The sequence below is a fragment of the Ziziphus jujuba genome, chromosome 3 (genome assembly GCF_031755915.1).
Source record: "Ziziphus jujuba cultivar Dongzao chromosome 3, ASM3175591v1".
Lineage (NCBI taxonomy): Eukaryota > Viridiplantae > Streptophyta > Magnoliopsida > Rosales > Rhamnaceae > Ziziphus > Ziziphus jujuba.
Genome location: NC_083381.1, coordinates 19,009,138 through 19,024,369, shown reverse-complemented (window position 1 = coordinate 19,024,369; position 15,232 = coordinate 19,009,138). Strand labels below are relative to the sequence as shown.

Sequence of the window (15,232 nt, the reverse complement as noted above, 5' to 3'; positions counted from 1 at the left end):
AAACTAATTATTTGATGATTTCTTTGAATTTTCCTTAACCTGTTTTCCCGGTTAAGTGTGTCTGTTAAGTAGAATTCATAATTTTTTTGTATGTCTATTCACTAATGTATTTCCATATTTCTTTGAACTTTCATTCTGACGTGCTTTCATGCTTCTCAACTTAACTTGTTAACTTAATTTGCTTAATCTAGTTTCCATATTAGGCTGTCAATTACTAAAGTAGATTTTATAAACGAATGTGTTTTTTAAAGTGTCTATATATAGAAGCAAATTAGTATCATTTAGTAGAGAAATGTCTTATACTTAAAGGTAGTTATATAGTCACTGCCATATTTAACTGCTATGCAAGGTAAACGCTCTGTTTTTGCCCTGTTTTGATAAATGAAAAAAGTCTGTTATATTTTTTTACTTTTTTTTTTATTTTGGTCCCTCCTTCTGAGTGATCTTTACAAGACAGTGACTTTTACCTTCTAGCATACCTCTTACTTTGAAGTCTTATCTTCTTGTTAGTAACAACCTAAAAAAAAAAAAAACAAAAAAAAAAAAAGATCAGATTAAAAGTCAACAAGTACATTCTCCTTAAAGGAAGAAATTATGTATACTCTCCGGGTAAATTTTAAAATATAGAAATTATGTTTGTGTTACAATTTCAGCAACACAAACATTCAAGAAATTAAATAATAAACTAGATCAAAACACCACTGAGTTTACGAGGTTCGATTCAAGATTGAATCTACGTCCTCGGAGCTCCATAAGGAGTTCAAATGCACTATAACTGAATGTGTTTTACAGCTTATCTAGTTCTCTTTCTTTGTTTTAGAAGCTCCACCTAAAACCCATATACCAGACCCAAAATCCCCTTTTACAACCTTTCTCACCTCACAACTCTCATCCAAGAGAATACTAAAGAGAAAACCTTAAAGGGAAATAGAAAGAGAACTTAAATTATATTAACACCAAAGAAAATGGTTGCTGCAGAATTGTTGCTGCTGTAGAACTATTGCTGCATATCTCTATTGCTGTTAGGACTCTTGGAAAGCCTTTACGTGACCGCCAGCTTCTCTTTAAACCACCAAGCCAAAACTCACAGTTTTGTGTAATGATATAAGGTTGAAACGACGTAGTTTTGATGACAGCAACTATGCAGAAAAAATAACTCAAGCTTTGACTTTTTTGAATCACATAACCAACAATCTCCACCTTGATTCAAATAAGTCAAGCAATATAAAGTGCATTGAACTTCCTTTGCTTCTCAGCTCACTTTCTTCATTATCAACCTGTATCAATCTTGAGCAAACTTTTGCAAAACTCAAGCTTGCTCACAGGTAACACCTTAGTTCCCATATTTGCAGGATTCCTTTCCGTGGATATCTTTTCCAACTTTACCAAACCTTCCTCAACCACATCTCTATTAAAATGATATTTAATATCAATATGCTTAGTCTTCTCATGAAAAATTGGATTATTACAAAGTTGAATAGAACTCTGACTATCTGAATGAACCACTACCTTTTGCTCCAACAACTTCAACTCTTCTAACATGCCTTTCAACCAAAGTGCTTCCTTCATAGCTGCTATTGTTGCAACATATTCAGCATCAGCTGTGGACAGAGCTACCTGAGACTGTAATTGTGATTTCCAATTAACACAATTGTCACACACAGTAAATATATAAGCTGAAGTAGATCTTTCTTCTATTTCTATCTCCTCCATAATCAACATCTACATAGCCTCTAAGTACCACACCATCTTTGCAATGATTAAATACTAAACCAAAATTTGAAGTTCCTTTCAAATACCTTAACAGCCACTTCATAGCTTCCTAATGTTCTCTTCCTGGATTAGCCATATACCTACTCAAAACACTAATCGCATGAGCTAAATCCAGTCTACAACAAATCATGGTGTACATGACAGAACCAACTGCATTGGAGTATGGAACACCAACCATTTCCTCTTGTTCTTCTTCAGTGCTAGGACAAAGCTTTGCATCAATTTGTAGTGATTTGCCAAAGGAACACTTGTTGATCTTGATTCTGAAATTGAAAATCTAGAAAGGATTTTTGGAATGTAATCTTCCTGATTCAAGAATAACCAATTCTTTCCTCTGTTTCTTTTAATACTCATTCCCAAAATCTTCTTTGCAGGTCCAAGCTCCTTCATATCAAATTCAGCTTTTAAAGCTTCCTTAACTTGATTGATAGTCTCTAAACTTTGACCAGCAAGCAGCATGTCATCCATATATAGAAGTAGATAAACTGAAAAATTAATATTTTCACCTTTGTAATACAAACAGCTATCATAACTACTCCTCTTAAAACCAATTCTAATTACATAGGTGTCAAACCTCTTGTACCATTGCCTAGGGGATTGTTTCAGCCCATATAGTGACCTTTTTAATAGGCAAACCAACTCTTGTTTTGAATTCTTCACCTCAAAACCTTCAGGTTGTTCATATAAATTGTCTCATCTAATTCTCCATGTAAAAAAGCTGTCTTAACATCTAGCTGCTCCAATTCCCAATTGAAATGAGCTACCAAAGATAGTATTACTCTAATAGTTGTATAATTGATCACAGGAGAAAAGATTTCCTTATAATCTATACCTTCTACTTGTGTGAATCCTTTGGCCACAAGTCTAGCTTTAAATCTTATAGGTTCTGAATCTGTCATACCTTATTTCACCTTGAATATCCATTTGCAATCTACCAACTTCTGATCTTTTGGTTTTGGGAACTAAAATCCATGTCTGATTCTTATGTAGAGATTCTAACTCCTCTAACATGGCATTTTGCCACTGCTTAGCTTGTTTACCTCTTACTGCCTCGGTATATGACTGTGGTTCATTTTCTGAAAGATCCTGATATGAAACCAAAGCAAACATATTATAATCAGAAGGATTAAATTTGGTTGGGGTTCTTACCATCCTTCGTTCTCTATCTTTGGCAAGTTGGTAATGTTGTAGTGGATTATACTGCTGTGAGATGACAGATCTTTGATTTTGTTGAGGTGTTGTCTCTCCTTGAGGTACATCTACTACTTCCAGCGGTTGTACTTGCTGAAATTCACCTGTTTCACCTATTGGCTGTTGAGTTTCTTTACTACTTGCTGGTTATAAGGCTCCACCTCAAACTGTACTGTATTTTTAGTAGGTGTTTTACTAGAATCTGTAACTTGGTCACTCAAACACCACAGAATTAAATAATAAAATAGATCAAAACACCACAGAATTTATGAGGTTCGATTTAAGATTGAATCTACGTCCTCGGAGCTCCACAAGGAGTTCAAATGCACTATAACTGAATGTGTTTTACAGCTTATCTAGTTCTCTTTCTTTGTTTTAGAAGCTCCACCTAAAACCCATATACCAGACCCAAAATTCCCTTTTACAGCCTTTCTCACCTCACAACTCTCACTCAAGAGAATACTAAAGAGAAAACCTTAAAGGGAAAGAGAAAGAGAACTTAAATTATATTAACACCAAAGAAAACGATTGCTGCAGAATTGTTGCTGCTGCAAAACTGTTGCTGCTGTAGAACTATTGTTGCATATCTCTATTGCTGTTAGGACTTTTGGAAAGCCTTTATGTGACTGCCAGCTTCTTTTTAAATCGCCAAGCCAAAACTCACAGTTTTGTTTAATGATATAAGGTTGAAATGACGTAGTTTTGATGACAGCAACTATGCAGAAAAAATAACTCAAGCTTTGACTTCTTTGAATCACATAACCAACAACAACCCCATTGAATTTATTGTTTCTCAAGTTCAAGTTTTGTAGGTTCGCACACTGCTCCAACTATTTGGGAAATGGTCCAATGAATTTGTTGTCTGCAAGGTCAAGCCGTTGAAGGTCCAATAACATCCCAATTTGTGCAGGAACATTTCCAGAAAGTGTATTATTATTGAGTTTAAGAAGGTAAAGCAATCTTAATTGGCCCAATTCCTTTGGAATTTTCCCTACAAGAAGATTGGAGGACAGATCAAGTTTATGCAATTGAGTAGCTTTCCCAAGTTTAAGAGGTAGCATGTTAGAAACTTTATTGTTAGAGATGTTCAACATAGTTAGTTTTTGACAATGTCCCCAATATCTAGTAAGTTTTCCAAAAAAATTATTGTTGGTTAAGTCCATGTTGATCAGGTTTGGGTATATTCCAAAGTCTTATGACATATTTCCTGCAAATTCATTCATTCCAAGTGTAACACGGACTAAGGAGTTGCAGTTTTTCATGCTTTTTGGAATAGAACCTATAAAATGGTTATTGGCTACTGAAACCTGTTTAAGTCTCCCACCTAGACAAATATTTTTGGGAAGATAGCCATACAAGAAGTTATTGCTTAAAAGAAGCTCTTCCAGTTTTGTAAGGTTACTCGTTTAAGGAGGAAGGGATCCTGTAATGTTGTTAGTGAACAAACTGAAGTTGGCGAGGGATGTAAGGTTTCCAATGGATGCAAGAATTGAACCACTAAGATAGTTACCATCCAAGTCAATCTCTTCAAGTGATTTAAGCTGTCTGATGGACACAGGTACGGAGCCAATTGGATGGTTACCCAACAAATATAGTGAAGTGAGACATTTAAGCTGTCCAATCTTGTTGGGGATGGACCCAACTAGTTTGTTTTTACTAAGTCCCAAATGAGTTAGCTTGGTTAGGTTTCCAGTGGACATAGGAATTGAACCAGTAAGTTGGTTATCATCCAAATAAAGGGTAGTGAGTGATTGAAGCAGCCCAATCTCAATGGGGATGGACCCAACTATTTTGTTTCTCTGAAGTGCCAAATAAGTTAACTTGCTCAAGTTTGTAATGGATGAAGGAATTGAGCCACTAAGATGGTTCTCATCCAAATGAATCTCTTCAAGAGATTTAAGCTGTTCGATGGACACAAGCATGCAGCCAATTAGTTGGTTACCACACAAATATAGTGAAGTGACATATTGAAGCTATCCAATCTCATTGGAGATGGACCCAACTAGTTTGTTTTTATTAAGTCCCAAATAAATTAACTTGGTGAGGTTTCCCATGGAATTGAACCAGTGAGTTGGTTATCATACAAATAAAGCGTAGTGAGTGATTTAAGTTGCCCAATCTCATTGGGGATGGACCCAACTACTTTACTTTCACTAAGTTCCAAATCAGTTAACTTGCTCAGGTTTCCAATGGACACAGGAATTCGACTTGAAAATTTGTTACTATAAACATACATCACTTCAAGAAACACCAACAAGCCTATTTGAGGTGGTATAGAGCCATTCAAATAATTGCTAGCCAAATCAAGGAAGCCTAAACTTGTCAAAAGGCATATTGGGGAAGGAATGTTTCCCGAGAGATGATTGATCCCTATATCAAGTGAGGTGAGTGTGGAAAGGTTGCCAATGTGCATGGGGATACTTCCATAAAGGGAGTTGTTATATAGGCTAAGCTCGAGTAAGCTAGGAAAGGAGGAGAAGTTGAAGTTGTGAAGCGTACCTTTCAGATTACTACTGTAAAGAGTAATGTTGATGACACTTCCAAAGCCGTTACAAGCGATCCCAACCCAGGTACAGGGGGTATTATTATAGAGATCGTGAGAAGTTGAACTAGTAGAACTGAGATTCCAAGAGCGGAGAAGAGAATGAGTAGTTGGATTCATATCAAGGCTGTCCTTCCATTTCACAAGGGCCTCTACCTCTCCACTTATTGCAAAACAAGTACTAGAAGGACAAAGAAACAGTAGAATGATGATAAACAACAAAAACTGATCAAGTGACCGTACAAAGAGGTTTGGACTCCAGCGTGCCACGGACTTGATAATCTTTTAATTTTAAAGCAAGGCTTGAATGCCTTGGCTTTCTTTCGAATATATATAGAGAGAGCATTTTATTTATTTATTTATTTTAAAAAAGGAAAATAATTATTCTTTGTTTTTGAAGAAGAAATAATTCTAAATAAATATTGTTTTTATTCCTTTGTTTAATGAAAAGTTTAGCCGTATTTGTTCAGAATCACCCCTAGTTAAATAACAGACTAATTAATCAAATTTTAATTTCTATAGCAAATCTTTGTTTAATGAAAAATTGTTAGTGCATTTCATGAAATCCAAGTTGTGGGATCTAAAAGATTAAGCGTACTCATAAATAGAGGGTGGGTGTGAGGAGGATTGAATTGAAGTTGATAGGCTTGTAATGTAAGAAACTTGCTTCAAATCTGGCCTAGGCTATGAATTTGTATGCAGATATGCAAATACTAGCTTGGCAATGGAGACTAGCTCCTCTGCTAATTAGTCTTTGGAGGTAAGAGGTGCTGGTCCAATACATCCTAGAGAAGAATTTGATATGAAAGAGTAAGCATATCATATAGTCCACAAATATGTGTTCCGGATGTTTGAGCAATTGCATCTAGCCACAGCGGGGTTTTGTTAGTTTGTTGTGATCAGCTGGATAAGAGTCATCAAACAGAATGACGGTTAGTGGTTTTACTCCATGAAACTCATTATTAGGCTTTTCAAAAAAATACAACTGAATGACATACATTCCTAAGCACTGCTTTCATTACCATGCTTGCTGAAAGAAATTGGCATTCTATTAAGATGAGACGGCTCAAAAGCAAGAATAGGATTTACTACCATATGTTTTGAATCTGAATGGACTTACTTGTTATCATTTTACATTTTTTTTTTATCACTTACTGATATTTAACAAGACTTAGTACTGTTGTATTACATTCTCTGAGCAAATTCTTGATGGGGTAATATACATCATTGGAGGATAGCAAAGGCAGTTTGGGTTACTATTTTGGATTATAATTGCTAGGCTAGTTGAATAATTGGATCATGTTTTTGCAAGGCTAGTGGTTAATTGTTGTTGCTGCAGGATAAGAGTGTGTCACACAAATGAGTGTCATTTTTGGAAATGGATATAAATTAGTGAGTGTTGTATATAAAATCGTTTATTCAGAAATAACTAAACAATGCCACATCAAATTTTCTTCAACATTAAAGAAACTAGTAGTTGAAATTTCATTAAGTATATTCAGGATATTATGCACACTCATGAAGAAATTGCTTTGCTACCATAAAAACAAATTAACAACAAAAACAATAACAAATCAATATGCATACTAGGTTATTATTTTTGTGCTTTTATGTTTAAGAATTGTCATATAATTAATAAAGTGGTTATGTGCCTCTGACTTTTTCATATTAATATAATTGTGAAGGTAGATTTGTAAAGGAAAAAGTTAAAACATTTATTAAAATGAGCTTTATTTTTTAGACAAACTGAAATGGAAATCCATTTGGTGGTTTTTCTTTTTTTTTCTTTGTTTATTGTTCTACAAACTAAATGAGAAGCCTAGTTTATCATTTTAATCAAGTCAATTATATATAAAACATAAATGTTAAAAACGAGTACTAATTAAACCGATGTCTCCATTTATTTAATGCTTGTTGAAAATAAATTTAGGAGTCTAAATCACGTTGCTATCTACCAAGACATTAGACATGGTCTGTGAAAATGAGTTTAGGAGTGTAACTCAATCTCTACTGAATCTCTGTCTTTGTCCATTGACTTCCCCTAGTCTTTCTACAAAAAAGGATAATACAGAGTTTCTTTATCACCAAGACATGTTATATTGTTTTTTTTTTTTTTGTGAAGAATTAATAAGATCAAGGACTTGGTTTTCTTTGATTAATTTCCTTTTGAGTGGATTTAAGCTTCTTATTGACCTCTGAATATGCCAACCTCTGAAGTCTTCGACGTAGCTAGTGGTTCGAAACAAACCAATACAAGTAACAGCTTTCCGACAGGGCATTTAGTTTTGTCTTTGACGTATTAAACAAGGTCTATGAAAATGAATTTATTGGTTTCTTTGATTTTTTGTTTTGAGTGACTTTTTGCTTCCAATTGACCTCTTTTCTGGCCATAGTGGTTCTAGACGGACCAATCTAAATATCTATTTTCCTACGAAGACGAAGACCGTAACTTATTTTCTTTTCATTTATTTTTCAAGGATATAAGCACACTAATTAGACATATATATTTGTCAAAGTTAATGATTTATATGATTTCTATGAAGTTTCCTTCTTAGTGTCTTTCATGCATCTTAATGACCTCTATCTTAGGTCGCCCAACCTCTTTTCCATATAAACTGTGTCTATTAAGTAGAGTTTGTAATAGATTAAAAAAAGGTATTTTTTTTATGTGTCTATATATAGAAGCAAATTAAGCACTCACTTAGTAGACAAATGTTTCATACTTAAAGGTAGTTAAACAGTCACTGCAAGATTTGACTGCTATGGTAAATGCTCTGTTTTTGTCCTGTTTTGACAAAAGAAAATGTCTTTGCTTTATTGTTTGGTTTTTTTTTTTTTTTTAATTACAGCTATTTTACATTTATACATAAGTGAAAGGTTGGGAAGTCCTTTTTACTTTGATAAACATTTTATAAGAGGGTGATCTATTAAGTACTCGCAATGATCTGCTTTATTAGACAAAATGTTTTTTAGCTTCTAATGCACCCCTCACTTTGAAGATTTATCCTTTTATCAGAAACAATCTTTAAAAAAAAAAAAAAATGATTAGATTGAAATTCGACAAATACATTCTTCTCCAAGGAAGAAACTTACTGTTGGTAAATTTTAAATATAGAACTACAACAGATGACTCTAAATTTTGTCCAATAAATCTAATCTATGTTCTAAGCTCATCTTATATGTTCCGTGTAACAAAAGCTATGGTATACACTAGAGATAGAGAGGATGTAGAACAAACTTAATAAAAGATAAAATAAATTTTCTCATAATTGCTTGTAAATTAATATCTGAAACAGAGATATATGTTTAGCTTTATATGTCTTTTTATATCATGTAACTCTAGAGACAATTCTGATAGCCACTTTCATTTTGAGCAAGGAAGGCTTTCCGTACGAAAAAATTTATAGTCAAGGGAGCATATTTTACCTTTATTTTTCCATAGAATCAATGTAATCTATTTATCAAATTTTATAGCTCTGCTTAAAACCCTTTTCTGAACCGTGTCCTTTAACTGCTCTCCAAGTTCCAACGTGGACATTTTATTTTCTCTTAACTTGCATACTAAACATGGTTTATGAAAATGAATTTCTTGCTTTCTTTGATTATTCCTTCTTAATTTTTGTTTGTGTGTGCCTATATAAGAAGCACATCAAGTACTCTCCCAAGCTTTTTTCCACCATTTACAAAATCTTGGTAGAACTCTTTTTATTTCTCTTTAATACTAATTTAGCTAAATCGTCACTGCCATATTCGACTGCTAGACAAGGTAGGTAAATGCTCTGTTTCTGTTCTGTTTTGACAAAAGATAAAGTCACCGCTTTATGTTTACTTTTTTACTGTTATATTTGTATTAATAAATGAATAAAACAGAAGGTTGGGCAGTTCTTTTTCTCAATTAATAAACATGTGTACTGTAAGAAAGTGGTCTGTAAAGTAATGCCAAATGGCAAAAAATGACGTGCTTAGTAACTTCATGAAAGTTATCAAAATATTTGTCAAATAATATGTTTAATGATTGATTTATTTTTTATTTATTCATATATTTAGACGTTCTTTTTATCTATATTTAAATTATATAAATATTTCAATTAATAATTTAATAAATGTTTTTGAAAAATATTTAATACTTGTAACACTATCTTCGACAGATATGCTTACGTTACACTTTATAATTTTTAATTTTTCTATAATAGAATAACAAGCGCATGGTATGGTGAATTTTGTCTATTTATGTCCACATATATTTTAATCCGAGTTATGGCAACAATTGTAGTGTACTTTCTTGGACCCTTTCGTTGAATTACTTCATTGTTTTTATTAAGTATACAAATTTAGGGTATTATAAACAGATTAATTGCTTCATATAAAAAAAAATAAATAAAAAAACTCAATTACTAGGATATATATATATCGCCATTTTCACATTTTATTAAAATACGGATTAAAAACTATCCTTGAAAGGACAGGCATGCACACAGAATGATCCATGGCGGCATTATGTTAGCTTATTTTGGGCTGGATAGGAGTAATCACACAGAATAACAGATAATGATAATAAAGAGTTTCTTTGACCTTTTTTTTCATTTTGAGTGGACTTCAGTTTCATCTTGACCTCTGAATATGCCCTACATCTTAAGTCTAAGTCTTCTACGTATCAAGTGGTTTGGAAAAAACCAATATAAGTAATTGCTTTCCAACCAGCACAATTCGTTTTCTCTTAACGTATTCAACATGGTTTATGAAAACTGAATTTATTGGTTTCTTTGATTCTTCCTTTTGAGTGACTTTCTGCTTCCAGATTACCTCTTTTTTTAGCCAAAGTGGTTCTCGCCAACCAAGCTAAATATCTCCATTCCGACCAAGGACTTAATTTCTTTTTTGGTTTTTTATTTGTTTTTCAAGGATATAAAAACACTAATTAGACATATTTGTCAAAATTAATGGTTTCATGATTTCTTTGAATTTTCCTTAACCTCTTCTCCATATTAGGCGTATCTATTAAGAAGAGTTTGAAATTTTTGTGTATGTCCGTTAACTAATAAAAATCTTGATTTCTTTAAATTTACCTTCTGAATAGCTTTCATATTTTTGAACTTAAGGACCTCTAATAGAAGAGAAATGCTCTGTTTTTTTTCCCCCCAGTTTTTGTGTGTGTCACTGCTAGATTTAACTGCTATATAACCTAAATGCTCTGTTTTTGCCCTGTTTTGACAAAAGAAAAAGACTCTGTTTTTATTTATTTATTTATTTATTTATTATTATTATTATTATTATTATTTTCTACTGTTATTTGTACATTAATACAAAAATCAAAAGGTTGGGAAGTACTTTTTACTCCATTGATAAACATGTTACAATAAGAGAGTGATCTATTAAGTACTGTAATGACCACCCACTCTAAAGTCTTATCTTTTTATTAGCAACATTTCTGAATGAAAAAATAAACTAATGAATCAGACTAAAAGTTAATGAATACATTCATTTCCAAGGAAGAAATTTTGTGTATACCGTGGATAAATTTTAAAATATAGAACTGAACTAGATTATTTTAAATTTAGGCCAAATAGATTGAACTAATATAAGTCTAATTAACACAACACAATGGACTAAATCAAATTTATGTTCTAAACTCATCTTATATATTTCAAGCTATAGTATACACCAGAGATAGAGAGGATGAAACAAGCTTAGCAAAAGATAAAACAAATTTTCTTTTAATTACTTGTGAATTAATACTTGAAACAGAGATATTTTGTTTAGCTTCATATATCTTCTATATTATATAATACTCTAAAGAGAATTCTGATAGCCATTTTCGTTTTAAGCATGGAATGCCACCTTATAAGAAAATTCATAGTCAATGAAACAGTTTGTTTTACCTATCCTTTTTCATAAACTCATTGTAATATATTTTAGAGTTCTGCTTAAAATCTCTGAAACACGCCCCTTTAAGTCTTGGGGTCAGGGAAAAAAAAAAAACAAAAAAAAATAATAATAATTATTCTGTGTGGTTTTACTTGTCCTTGTCCTTGTTCTTGGACAGATCTTGCTGGGGTGTAATAACACTTGCATTAACAGAGGAAAGGATCCAATAAAACGTTGATGATGGTAACTATGAGAATGAGACTAGCCTTCCAATCCACTATGTGCTGAAAACATAACATATAATAATAACGTTCAAGCCAATTGGTTTTGAGTAAAAGAAGAGTCTTTGATTATTATGATTATGGTTTTTGTATTAGCTAAATACATTTAAGTAATCTGTTACGAAGTTTGTGTCTATCATTTTTTAGTCATGGAATGAACTATTTCAATATCTTGAAGGAGTTTGTATCAAATGCTTGTTATTTTTTGACTTTTCGACCACTTACTGATCTTTAACTATTTCTAAGGAACTGCTTAACCAGGGAATGCAACATTGGACTATGTAAATAGCGAAACCTAATCTGGTCTCAAATATATAACTGTATTTGAATACTACTACCATCAACATTTTTATTTCTAGGCAAGGTTTTTGATTAATTGTTTGCAGCAGGATAGGAGTATATACATCATTGCAGTATGAGAAGTTGTAATATCAAAACAGCTCTATACAATCTCATATCTTTATATTCTTCTAAAACCTCAATCATTAAGTTTTCATTTTTCATTTTTTTTTTCTTTTTTAAACTGCTCCCTTGTAAAGCAGCAGCCATTGCTTGTGACTAACCGCCTATGGCTATCAAGGGAGTTACAGTAGACCCATGAAACTACTGCCACTTTGTCCTTTTTTTTTTTTTTTTTTTTTTTTTTTGAGTAAAAAATCTTGCAATTTTTACTCTTAATTAATTATTTAATTGTTTTACTTGAAAGACCGCCACCACCTGAAGAAGGATACTAACAGCATCAAAAAATTGGATCTGTATTTCTAGGGGGCATATGCCATCCCATTTCATATTTTAAAGGATAAATTTCATTTAGATCTCCTCAAGTTTGCCATAATTAAACTTGCGATTTTTAACTATAAAATTTAATGGATAAAAATTGATAGATGAGTTTTGAGTATAATTTTTTATAAGTAAGAATATAATTATAATTAAGACAAAATTGAAAGGATGTAAATGAAATCTTCCCTAATTTTTAATTTACATTTGATTACAGTTCAGATTATAAGTAATTGCAAGGCCATTTTACATGGTCTAGATATACATATTAAATTATATGAGCAGACCGTAAATGTAAACAAGTAAAAATACCTCAAAAACAAATTAAGTAGAAATTCAAGTACGTTTGTATGAATTTATTGTCTCTGAGTCATGTCGTTTTCTTATTTTGCTAATGACCAAGACACCTATATATTGTTTATGAAAATGAGTTTACAATTCTCTTTGATTTGATCTCTATTTGTGTTCACAATTCTCTTTGATTTGATCTCTATTTGTGCACTTCCCCATTTCAAAGTCGTCATAATAATTACTTATGTGTTTCTCTTTGTCTTTTAATTTATTGCCAAGGACCACAACTTTAGAGATACATGGAATTGATGAAATTAAGCGTCTTTGTCATTTCAGAAAAAATCAGAAAAAATCAATATTGATTAAGATGGACCATCGAGACAATCCAATAGAAAAATATCCACTGTTTCTTTGAAAGCCTAAATTTGAATACTAGGACTATAAACACTGTTATTAGAACCCGTTATGAACAAATTGCTTTGCAACCATAAAAAAACATTAATTTAAAAATAAAAATAAAATAATTAAACATTGATTGAAAAAATAATAATGAAATAATTAAGCCAGTAGACTAGGATATCTTTCTCCTCTAGTACTAAAAGGCAGGATATATTCAGAGGATATGAGAGGATATGGTTTTGTGAAGAATTTAATAAGATCAAGGACATGGTTTTAAATCCCAAAGTCTTCCACATATATACCAAAGTTTTTATTAAGTCTTTAATCTTCCAAAAAAAAAAAAAAATTAAGGTGTTGCTTGGTAACGTGTTTAATTAGTTTTTGTTTTTTTCTTCTCTATGTAGCTTATTTACTTCAATAGTTGGGAATGTTAATTAATAGTAGTTAACATCTTTATTAACAATAAATGCAAAGTGTTGTGGAAAAGCAGCAAGAACAAGAAATAAAATCAATGAGATGCACACACGATTTAACGAGGTTCGGCCAAAAACTATTGCCTACGTCCTCGTGCTCAGGTTCTGAGCTTCTGCTATTATTGATAAAATGAGGAAAAACAAGAGCTTAACAGGTTCTATAATGGTGAATCACTCAGAACAACACCCAACCCAACCTGTAAGCCCACATACACCCTCACTCAATCTGTCCTGACCAATTTCATAAAGAAATCGTTCCTACACCTACAGATTACTTTGATGAGTTTGTACAAACACGAAGAACTCAACTTCCTCTCACAATCATTGAAACACAAACTCAACCCTTAGCTCTGTAATTCTGTAAAATCCAGAAGTAAGAATGAAGAAGACGAAGACCGTTATATATATCCAGCATTGCTGTTGCTGATGTGGCAATCCAAATGACATGGACCAATGATACTTAGCCCTTCACATAACCACCATAACTAATTCACATGGCCTGCACGTGATTCTGTTATCCAGATAAAACCACCGTTGTGCCAATACGACATGGTCCTACTTAAATCATTAAAACTAGATGAAAAACGCTGTCGTTCTTCTTCTCAAAACTGTGTAAATGTATTATATCAAAAACGGCATCGTTTCTTACTTCCTTTATGCACAAGCTTAAACAGCAGATGCACATCAATTCTCAAACTCCTCAACTCTTGAGGATTATTTCTTTACATTTCTCAACCTAATCCTCAAGAGTGTAATTATAGCAGAAACTCTGTGAACCCTCCTTGCAATCTTCCCTTAAATCAACATTAGCCTACCCCAATATTAAGCAAGGTTTTACATGAATTAAACCTGCTCAGGGGTAAAACTTTAGTACCCATATCAATAGGATTAAGTTCTGTAGGTACCTTTTCTAACTTTACTTCCTTCCTTTCCACCATATCCCGTATGAAATGATATTTAATCTGAATATGTTTTGATCTCTCATGAAATACAGGATTCTTAGAAAGATGTATTGCACTTTGACTATCTGAATAGAGTATGACAGCCTTGTGTAACATATTAAGTTCTGACAGTAAACCTTTAATCCATATTGCTTCCTTTGCAGCATCTGTTATTGCCATATATTCTACTTCTGTAGTAGACAAAGCTACTATGGCTTATAAATGTGACTTCCAACTTACACAATTCCCACAAACAGTGAATGCATATGCTAAGATTGACTTTCTCTTATCTCGATCCCCAGCATAATCTGCATCTGTGTAGCCAAGCAATTCTATTCCATCTTTGCTGCCTTTAAACACCAAGCCTTCATTTGCAGTGAGTTTTAAATACCTTAAGAGCCACTTTATTGCATCCCAATGACTCCTTCCAGGATTTGACATAAACCTGCTGAGCACACTTACTGCATAAGCCAACTCCGGCCTTGTACTGATCATAAGATACATAACTGAACCTATTGCACTTGAATATGGTACAGTAATCATATCTTCTCTTTCTTGTTCATTACTAGGGCACTGTTCCATTGATAACTTGTAATGACCACCTAAGGGCACAGAAACAGGCTTAGCTTCACTCATATTAAACTTGGAAAGTATCTTTAGAACATATGAAGTCTGTTGAAGTTTCATCTTTCTATTTCT

The 15,232-nt window shown here is 32.6% G+C and overlaps 2 protein-coding genes across 2 annotated transcripts; both read right to left on the bottom strand.

Annotated features, from left to right (window-relative positions):
- Window positions 1–4,370: 4,370 nt before the first annotated feature.
- Window positions 4,371–4,886, bottom strand: LOC132803131 (probable leucine-rich repeat receptor-like protein kinase At1g35710). Its single transcript, XM_060815384.1, has one exon. The coding sequence runs from the start codon at window positions 4,884–4,886 to the stop codon at window positions 4,371–4,373; it is 516 nt and encodes a 171-aa protein (XP_060671367.1).
- Window positions 4,887–4,996: 110 nt separating this feature from the next.
- LOC132803130 (probable leucine-rich repeat receptor-like protein kinase At1g35710) lies at window positions 4,997–14,713 on the bottom strand. The gene is made up of 2 exons (XM_060815383.1): window positions 14,442–14,713; window positions 4,997–5,687 (listed from the first exon to the last, which is right to left on the bottom strand). The coding sequence occupies exons 1-2, from the start codon at window positions 14,711–14,713 to the stop codon at window positions 4,997–4,999; spliced, it is 963 nt and encodes a 320-aa protein (XP_060671366.1).
- Window positions 14,714–15,232: the final 519 nt, after the last annotated feature.

Coding starts and splice junctions, on each gene's coding strand:
- LOC132803131 (XM_060815384.1), bottom strand. CDS start 4,886: ATGCTTGTGTCCATCGAACAGCTTAAATCTCTTGAAGAGATTCATTTG.
- LOC132803130 (XM_060815383.1), bottom strand. CDS start 14,713: ATGGCAATAACAGATGCTGCAAAGGAAGCAATATGGATTAAAGGTTTA. Junction 5,688..14,441: donor AAAGTTTTACCCCTGAGCAG/GTTTAATTCATG, acceptor TTGTCCTTCTAG/TACTTGTTTTGCAATAAGTG.